Genomic DNA, 10,547 nt, shown 5'->3' on the forward strand with positions numbered 1-10,547 from the left:
AAATCAGAAATCACAATTTATGATTTTTTTACCTATTTATTTTTATGATACAGCAGCAAATAACTAATTGAACACCTGAGAAAATCAATGTTTGGTACAGTAGCCTTTGTTCCCAAATATAGAGGTCAAATGTTTCCTGTAGTTTTTCACCAGGTTTTCACAGACTGCAGGAGGGAATTTGGCCCAGTCCTCCTTACAGATCTTCTCTGGATCAGTCAGGTTTCTCGGCTGTTGCTGAGAAACACAGAGTTTGAGTTCCCTCCAAAGATGATCTCTTGGCTTTAGGTCTGGAGACTGGCGAGGCCACATCAGAACCTATATATGCTTCTAATGCTACGTTCAGACCGTAAGCAGCAGAAGCAACAAAAATGCGCGTGCTGATTTATTTTTTATGCTTGTACAAGTTTAGTTCTGCAGCACACCTGAAGCATCTTTGCTGCTCTAGCTGCGCGGTCAAAAAGTGGGTCTGATGTGCGTTGGGCAAAGCTACCCTATCCTTTCTTTGCCTGTAACAATGGCAGCTGTATTTGCTGTGATCAGTGGGTTAAAAAGTAGTTTTTAAGTGAGAAAGTCCACCTGAAAACTCTGCCAGTTCATCAAGATTATGATCCTGCCTTCAAATATTATTTCACTGTCTGAGCCGCTGAGACCCCTGTACACCAGCTGTGCGTTGTCACTGGGAATCCCGTTCAACAGCACCCTCTGGCCCGGTCGCCTCTTTGCGGTTTTCTGCTACTGTTCATGAAAGCTGGAAGGCGTTTTCTGGACTTTCTTTTTTTGTTGTTTTCTGATTATGTCAGTAGACATGCACCTATCATGACAATTTCAGACCCCTACATGATTTCTTAGTGGGAGAGCTTGCAATATAGCAGGGTCTTCAAATACTTATTTTCCATACTCAAGGTCATTAAAAAAATTCTTAATTGTATTAAGCTCCTGATATTAACCAGATTAAGCCATGAAGATGATCTGATTTAAATCACTTTATTGTTTTTCTGGCTGTAGATTTAGTGGGGCATCTTTCTTTCATATTATAATTCCAACTAGTTTCTAGTATGAAACTAGTTTCTTTGTAAAATAAGGAAAAGGTGCGTCAGAGTAAGAAGACCTGAAAGCATTTGCAAAGTATAATTTTAGGGTTTAAACAAATATTGAAATAGATGTTTTGGGTTTCAAGGACTATAGATTGTGATAGATATTCCTAATCTCTTTACTAACATCATATGTCATGAAATCAAGTTTAATTCAGCCGGTTTTGTTGCTACCATCTAACGTCATATCTCTATGCATGACTGTTAATTTCAGCAGCTTTATTGTTGTGTGTCTTCCAACAGATCTTCTATGAAGACCCTCGTTATATCCTCTTTATCCACATGGTAATCAATGATGGCATTCAACTGACTGTGACTATCACACTATTAATCCTTAGCTACATAATATACAAGATCAATGTCTCGTTTTGCTGCTTCTTTATCCTGGTGGCAGTCTTCACCACCAGAAACACCCCAGTAAATTTGGCTGCAATGGCCATAGAGCGCTACTTGTCCATTTGCAAGCCTTTGCATTATACTCAACTCTGCACTGTGAGGAGGACCTACACTGTTATTGGAATGATTTGGTTTATATGTGTTGCCCCAGATATAACAGATCTGTTTGTGACCCTAGCAACTGAACCATTAAGTTTCTTTCATGAGTCTGTGTTCTGTATACGTCAGAATGTGTTCAAAGACCCGATCCTGGCACAGAAGCGGAAAGCTTTTGATATAATTTATTTCTCCTGTGTGTTTCTTACCCTGGTTGTTACCTACTTGAAGGTCATGTTTGCAGCTCGGGGCCTCTCATCAGCTAACACTTCAGCCAAGAAAGCCAGAAACACTATACTCCTTCATGGTGTCCAGCTGGCCATGTGCCTGCTCTCCTACATATCTCCAAGTGTGGAGATTGTTCTACTCATCATGTTTCCTGGTCGAATTCTTGAAATCAGATACGCAAACTACCTACTTGTTTATATTCTGCCTCGGTTCCTGAGCCCAATAATCTATGGTGCGAGAGACAAGAAGTTTAGGAAATATTTCAAGAAGACTTTGCTGAGATGCCGCTGTAAGTACACTGTAAAGCCAGTGGCCCCACTTAACAAGGAAAGATTGTGAAAATAATTTTTTCTTTTGTTTTTGTATTTGTGCTTCCTAAGAAAATAAAGTTTAATTAAAATTAAAGGATATTATTATTGATTGTTTTGTTTGTTTACTTCCTGATAACAAGTTCTTATATGTTTACAAGACACTTGTCTATTGTATTATACACACACACACACACACACACACACATATATATATATAAATATATATATATTAAAATCCAGATACTAAAGCTTCAGTGTGCAATAATTTCAGGGATTTTTCAGAAGTGTAATATATTAAACATAAGTATGTTATTCATTATCGTCCATGAACTAAAGGTCTCCAGCTTTATTTTTCCCTTAAAAATTGTTATTTATAGTTACGTAGGTTTGTATGTAGCTAGACATTTTTTTGCTATGACATCACTGAACTTACCACTGTACTGTTACTGTACAGATCGCCATTAAGCTAAAATGTGACTTCATCAATTCAATTATATTCTATTCAAAGATATTTTATTAACTCAAAAATTAAATGGTACAGGAACTGATAAGTTATTTTTCTAAACAGTTGTTGCAGGTGTTGATAGCTGTAGGCAGGAAGGATCTTCTGTAGTGGTTTTTCTTCCACTGGATCTGAAGGAGCCACTTGGGGATAGAGGCTGGGGGTAATCAAAGAACATGATCCTCACAATGCTGTCTGCCTTGTCTAAGTGACAGTGTGTTTGTTGTAGCAGGTGTACCGATATTATGGCATCATCAACCCCACGGCGATAAGCAAACTGCAGGCGGCCTTGATAGCTGCTTGTTTGCTTGCTGAGGTAAACCAACAGAACTCTCTCTAGGCCTTTCATTATATGGGATGTCAGTGCAATAGGTCTTTAGCAGCAAAGGACTGTTGGCTGACCCGCCCTCTCCACTTAAAAAAAAATGCACATGAACAACCCTGTACCCAATTCACAGAGGGAATGCTTATTAAACGTGTGCAAGAGCATGCACAAACCCTTTTCTCATTGTGCACTCTCTGTTTAAAAGTTGCTGTTTGCATCGCTTATACAAGCTTACTTTCTAAAAGAAGATTTTCAATTTTTCCACTATGTCAGACTCACCACTGGTAAGTGAAAATGTGGACGAGCATGTAGGACGGCTTTACATAAACATATCACCAGAATGATTGACAATTAGGACCACTTATTTTGATGATCTACCCAGAAAAAGAGCATCCTCCACTAAACCTTCAAGTGTTATGATCTGCCCTGATAGCTCATCTTAAATATTCTTTTCACTGACTTGCCTAACTCTGCCCGGTTTTCTTATTAGCGCTCATCTAATCTACCTGTGTCAGTTCCTTTATATTCAGTTTATTCTGTGGTTCATATCCTGGTTCCCGACCGCCAGTGGAGTAAGAGGGTATTGGTATTTGTCCCGTCTTTTGATCGTTTCCTGATCCTTCTCCGCAGAGCCCTCAGGGTTTTGGCTCCGAACGTCTAGAGAGTCCGTTTTATTTCCATAAGTCTAGCTCGTAGGAGGAGACCAAGTCCTGCTGAAACCCTGGTACCACGTCTTGTCTCAGCTTCCCTCAACCACTGAGCCTGCCGGTCTTCATCTGTACCTGTCTGCTGGGCACACTTCTGGACCCGTCTGCATCTGAACCTGCCTTCATGCTCTGTGGATTCCTGGAAGCCTAGATCCCTCTCTTCCTGCTTGGATTGGAACCTCTGATCAAATTGAGAACTCCTGGATTCCTGTACTGTTCCTGCCTGGATACAGTCAGATTGGTTCAAAGTTTTCCAACTAAGGGAAAACCAAATAATTGCATTGACTTATTGACTTGACAGCAATCCCTCACTCCAAGCATCCTTGTTGCAACATTGGCACGGAAAACCTCCTTTTAACAGGAAGAAACCTCCGGCAGGACCAGGCTCAGTGTGAGCGGCCATCTGCCAACGCTGTCTGCTTCTGTCAAAGAGACAAAAGCAGACAAAGAAAATAAAGCAGAAATACACAGGCAACTATCAACAAGTGCCACAGGTGGCTCCGTCCAGGAAACACACAGCCAGGCAGACGAGCTCCAGCCAACTCTATTTTCAGAGGATGAAAGAGAACACATACCGTTAGTCACAGTAAGAGAAACAGGACTACACTGAGGAACATGCTAAGCTCGAAAATCTGTAAAAGGTGTTGATGGCACGCAGCAGCGCAGCTGATATTTCTTTCCAGGATGGTGTGTTGTCACAGCCAAACAGGAACAGACCAGATGAAGCAACTATGATGACAAAAGGCAGAGAGAGCATAACGTTAGATATTTAACTAACAAGTACTGCAGAATAGGAGAATAGATATATCGTGATGAAGAGGGGTTGCTATGTCCTCCAGCAGTCTATGCCTATAGCACCACAAATGGAGAAAATAGCTCGGGATAACCTAAGTATTTTGGATGAGGTTTAAGAAACGTAGAGCCACAGTGTGGCCAAGGCAGAGCCAAAAAGAAAGGCCTATCTGGACTGAAGTTCTCCGCCGCCGGATCGGGCTGTTAATCTCCACCTACCTCTCTACTTACAGAGCGACTAAGCGTACATAACTGTTTTTAACTATAAGATTTATAAAAATGGAACGTGAGACAGACACTCCGTCTACCCTTAAAAGTAGACGGAGTGTCTGTCTCACAGACTAAAACTGGTAGTTGGTTCCACAGGAGAGGAGCCTGATAACTAAAAGATCTGCCTCCCATTCTACTTTTAGAAATTCTAAACTAGTAAATATGCAAATTGAGAGTGAAGTGCTCTGTTAGGAACATAAGGAACAATCAGATCTCTGATATAAGATGGAGCTTGGCCATTTAAGGGTTTATGTGTGAGAAGGAGGATTTTAAATTCTTTTCTGGGTTTAACAGGAAGCCAATGAAAAGAAGCCAGGATAGGAGAGATATGATCTCTGTTTTTAATTTTCATAAGAGTTCTGGCTGCAGCATTTCAGATCAGCTTAAGACTTTTAACTAATGATGAATTATAAATTATAGTTTGCAATAAAAATTCTATAATTTCATATTAATAACTATTAATACAATGCATTATCAAATAGACAAACTGAATTATTTACTAAAGTTAAATTAATCACTCAATCAGCCAACCCTTTAGACAATAAAAACTTTGTGCTTTATAAGTCTAAATAGTGCTTTAAAGGCCATTTAACAGGACAAACAAAACTGATTTACACACATTACCTTTCTAGATAAGCCTTTCTCTCTTTATCTTATAAAGCCCTATACTTTAAATTTTTGTCATCTTGAAAGTGAGAGTAAAAAGTCGTAAATCAACAACAAAACCTAATAAACAGTTAAAAAATATTTGGCTTCTCTCATGTTAAATATAACATTCTGGTGAAGGTCTAGATTGCTTTGACTGCTTCCCAAAACATTCCTTCTCATAGACTTATAAAAAAGGAATAAATGTGCTGAAGGATATTCAAAATATATTAATAAAATTCTGCAAAACTGCAACAAAATCATTATTCCAGATTTATAGGAGGATTACAAAGCACACTGTTTGCATATGCTTATTAGAGGAAACTATCTAATCTGTTACATCATAGCCTTCAGCCTATCCCTATAACTCAGTAATAGTGACTCATGGATAAAAGCACTATCAGACTTCTTATAAATAGGAAAGAACATGTATCTCACAATCTCACAAAGTGAGATTTCAGTCTTCGGTTTATAGATGTGAGTATATAACACTGTTTGTTATTGAATGTAGAAGCTCTTGAATACCAATCTCATAAGTTTAACTGCATTTATCCACATCTTCAAGATTATTTAAGAACAGAAATGATTGTGTTTGGCTAAGAATGATAAAAATGAATCAGAATTTTATGCTAATTTTGTTTATATATATCATATTTTTACAACAGTAACATATTGAGATATATTTGTTTTCTATTACAGCTCCTTTCCAGAGTCTAAAACATGAGTTTTAGAAGCCTCTCCATAAGGTATGTGTATGAGCATGATCTATTTTATAATAAATCTTACCTGTTTGCTTATAAGTATATTATCAATATGTTTATAGGAGGTTTAGTTAAGAAAATGTTTTGTCAAACTGATTTTCTAACTGTTACTACAAAATGTTCCCTGTGACATGCCGGGAATCTTCCCAACCATAATTTTTAATCTTTTTTTAAATGGAACTTGATTTCAAAATCTAAACATAAATTTACCTTTCTCCTTCCTTAGACAGTAAGGAGGAGTAATTAAAAAAACAATTCCTCCTCCTCCAAACACATGGCTCTTCTTATGAGTAATAACAGCTCTATGCAGACAGGGAGTGATGTGGCCCTGCCTAAAGAAAGCTTCTCGAATGCTCTGACTAAAAACATAGTGGCTGTGATGGTGTGGCTGGTCCTCAGCATCATCAACAGCAGCATGGTGCACACCTTTTTACGACACAGGTATGGCTGTTTCTTTCAAATTTGAGAATTTTTGATTAGAAACAGAATTCTGACAAAAATGATCTGTCATATAATGTGACATTTAACCACAGATAAAGACATAGCTATGAATGAATGTGTACAAATTAATATAATATATTAATTTTTTTGTTAAATAAACACATTATTACTTGGAAAATTCATAACAGGACAGTCTTTATCATATCAGTAATTTGCATCAGCTGCTGACTTATCTGCTCTCTCTAACGTGAACATATAAGTGTCCATTTCTCTCTCAGCTTATTTCTCTTGACCCTAGTCTCTTCTACGAGAACTCCCGGTACATCATGTTTATCTGCATGGTTGTCAACGATGCTCTGCAGCTCACGCTCGTGACGACCCTGTATGTGATCAGCTACATCTTCAGAAAGATCAATGTCTCAGTTTGTTGCCTTCTGGTAAATTCTGTGTATTTTCCATCAGCTTTTTCCCACAGAATGTCTGAAATAAGACAGCTGTAGCTACCTATTTATAGAGAAATTTAAAAGATGTTTTTCATCATTTAAGTGTTGACACAGCCAAATATTGGAAGTGTGAAGAATAAAAAATACAATGTGTGAAAAGAAGGGGGAAAAAAGCATTTTAGTGTAAAAAAGCTTTTCCTTGATCATGCAACTCACAATGCTATGTTATTTTGTGTCTTTTATAGAAGGTAAAATACATAAGGCCTTTCTGATTATAGCCTTTAACAGAAATATCTGCAATAATGTCCCTGGTTCCATGCATCAAATACATTGTTTTAAGAAAAGGTGAAATTGCAATACAAACTGCTGTTAGTTTGTGATTAAATCTACTAAATAGACTATCTGTACCTCTCTGCGTTATTATTCTGACCAACTCTACAACATATTTACACCATCTTCAGGTGATGACAGCTGTTTTCACCACCCGCTTCACCCCTCTCATCCTAGCTGGCATGGCTGTGGAGCGCTTCATCGCCATCTGCATCCCCCTGCGCCACACCAACTTGTGCACAGTGCCCTGCACCCTCCACCTCATATGGATCATCCTCCTCCTTGCTGCCACCCCTCCAATCACTGACCTCCTCATCACCATCTTCAAGGAGCCTCCGAGTTTCTTCCACAAGACCATTTTTTGTGACCATTCTTTTCTTTTCCGTGATCCTTCCATCTATTACAAGAACAGCGTATTTGATGGGTTGTACCTCTCCTTTGTGGCCCTCACGCTGCTCTACACCTACTGCAAGATCATGCTGACAGCACAGGCTGCCTCAACCAGCCTGGCATCCGTGAGGAGAGCCAGGAACACTGTGTTGCTTCACGGAGTGCAGGTGACATCTTAATACTAAGGAGCAGAATCATTGCGCAATGCAACACCAAGAGTTGACCTGCAATTAATATAGATGTCTGAATATTAATTAAACTATATCATCCTTTTTCTTAATCTAATTGATTTTACTCCATCACTCACTCACCGATTTGTAGGATTCTACTTTATGTAAATATAAAAATACTAGATATGATATCCATATTTATATATATATTAAGAGTAAAACAGTAAAACCTACCTAAATAAAAAAAAAAACAATTGTTAACAAAATTTCTGATATAACTACTTTCCAAATGTCAGAAAGCTGCAGAAGTGCTGCAAGAGTCTTTCTGTTACAAGTTTATTTGAATTAATTTATTTAAATATCAGCAAAATAAGGTACAGCTTATTTAATAATGGGACTTATTTGTCCTATTTAACCAAATTTGATAAAGATGGTATCAAAACTTTGATTTTTTTTCACATATTGCTACAAGTGTAAGCATTTATAAATAACATAATATGTATTTTTTGTTGATTTTATTTCTTTGTTTCAATATTTTTTTAAATAAGCTGATTTTGCTCTGTGTATTTATTTTTTCTTTACTTTGATATTGCTTTTCTTATGCTGTTTTATTCTTTAAGTGCATGAAAAGGTTATTTAAGGAAAATACCATTTTGATATGAAATGTTGGTACATGGTTTAGTTTATATTACTTGGTCTTAAACTTTATTTGCCTTTTCTTTTACAAATAAAATCTCCTTCAATCTTTATTTTTTCATTCTTCATTTTCAGTTGCTGCTGTGCATGCTCGCCTTCGTGGTTCCTTCCCTCCAGGCTGCTCTGATCTCCCTTTTCCCCCAGCTGTCCCTGGAGATCCGTTACATCTTCTTCTTGCTTGTCTACATCATTCCCCGCTTCATGAGTCCAGTTATCTATGGGTTCAGGGACGAGCTTTTCAGGAGGTACTGGATCCGCTATCTGTCCTGTCAGAAGATCATTCGGGTCCAGCCTAAAGCTTTAAAAGAAACTTGCAGGTGAAATTAATGGAAATTATGTGGGAAGCATGACACCCAACATCTGTAACACTTTGGCTCCAAATGTAAAGAGGGCATTGTGCTGTGGTTTTTAGAATTAATTATAAATGGCATCTGTTTGTTTTAAATTCCTGACTATTGTGACTGTTAAATGAATTGATTTGACCAGCGTGTCAATTCAAATATAAGTTGTGCCAATCACATGGAAGCAACTCAATGAATTTAAGCATCTAGACATGTTGGAATGAGGAATGGCATGATTTTCTTTCCAGCTGTTCTGGATATTTGAAACTGCCAATTTTAACTAACAATTATATGTTGACTTTTCATAGAATGATCAAAAAATTTCCTGTTACATTTTTTATTTGCTTTGTGAATATCAAATCACTCTCATCAATAAAATATATTCAGAATACACAAATACACAGAATTAAGGCAGAAGAATACACAGGAGTACGGCAAAAGGAAATTGACAGAAAGTCCCGAAAAACAAGTACAAATGTGTACAGATGTTGGTATCACTTATAAAGGAAAAACTCAATATGGTCTCAGAAAAAAAATGAATGTGACAAAGGTGATAGATATTAATTTTATGAAAACCAACAAATAACTAAGACATTGCTTTTCACAATTTTTTTACAGAATGATCTGAAAAAAATCAACTTATGAAACAGGCCGCGACAAAAATAATGGTATCCATAACTTGAGTAATCACTCTAAACCAAATGATCCCTATAAATGTCAATGAGACTTCTGCTCCTTTCAACAGGTATCCTTATGAGCAAACAGCTCCAGTTGCCATAGGTACAATATTCAATAGAATTTAGATTAGGTTTCATAGAAAACCACTGTACACTGCAAAAAAATTGAAATCTAAAGAAGTCAATTTTTCTTAAAATAAAGGAATTTTTTTCTTGTGTTGAGGTGATAAGTAAGACACTTAGAGCCAATAGCCAATAGAACAAGATAATTTACATTTAAAATAAGAAAAAACTTTTGCATTGTCTTATTTCAAGTGCATATTTTCTTATTATCTTATTTTAAGAGTAAAAATACTAATTCTATTGGTAAACTATCTTATTTACCTGCTCAAATTAAGAGTAAATAAACTTAATTTAAGACATTTTTGGCAGAATAGTCCAATGTGTTCCTCTCCGCCATTCTTGGCTGTTTCTAGCTGTGTGTTTTGGGTCATTATCTTGTTGAAAGACCCATCACACTGGGCAGCATATTTTTAAATGAAATTCCCAGATAGTTTAGATATTTTATTTTATCCTGCAAAGATTCAAGAGACCCTGTGGCAGATGACGTAAACCAGCTCCAGAACATAACATGTTTCACATTAGGGACACTGTTCTTTTCTTGATATGCAAGAATGTTCTTTTGTCTCATTTGCCCATAGGGTATTCTCCAAGAAGCTTTTGTTTGTCAAATTCCTGTCTGGATTTTTTTTAGGACTGGTTTCCAACAATGGTGTCCTAATTGATCCTCTCCCATTAAGACCAATTTGGCTTAAACAATGACGGATGCCGTTATCTGACTCTGATTTTCCTTGAGCTTGAAGCTTGTTTTTCAACTCTTTAGTTTTTTCTGGGCTCTTTTTTAACCTTTCTTCTTGTCAGTCTGTTTGGTTGTC

General features: G+C 37.1%; 2 protein-coding genes across 2 annotated transcripts in view; both read left to right on the plus strand.

The window, feature by feature from the left end:
- LOC107100235 (olfactory receptor 4K15-like) overlaps window positions 1–2,150 on the plus strand; it is a 5,026-nt gene extending 2,876 nt beyond the window's left edge. Inside the window, exon 4 of the mRNA XM_015398652.1 lies at window positions 1,335–2,150. Within this exon, the coding sequence (XP_015254138.1) occupies window positions 1,335–2,150 (816 nt within the window). The remainder of the gene's footprint in view (window positions 1–1,334) is intronic.
- Window positions 2,151–6,062: 3,912 nt separating this feature from the next.
- LOC107100238 (olfactory receptor 52A1-like) lies at window positions 6,063–9,582 on the plus strand. Its single transcript, XM_015398654.1, has 5 exons — window positions 6,063–6,109; window positions 6,351–6,565; window positions 6,864–7,002; window positions 7,470–7,895; window positions 8,670–9,582. Exons 2-5 carry the CDS (start codon window positions 6,399–6,401, stop codon window positions 8,913–8,915), a joined length of 978 nt encoding a protein of 325 aa, XP_015254140.1. The 5' UTR covers window positions 6,063–6,109; window positions 6,351–6,398; the 3' UTR covers window positions 8,916–9,582.
- The last annotated feature ends 965 nt before the right edge of the window (window positions 9,583–10,547 follow it).

This window comes from Cyprinodon variegatus, unplaced genomic scaffold (assembly GCF_000732505.1).
Source record: "Cyprinodon variegatus isolate N-32 unplaced genomic scaffold, C_variegatus-1.0 Scaffold947, whole genome shotgun sequence".
Lineage (NCBI taxonomy): Eukaryota > Metazoa > Chordata > Actinopteri > Cyprinodontiformes > Cyprinodontidae > Cyprinodon > Cyprinodon variegatus.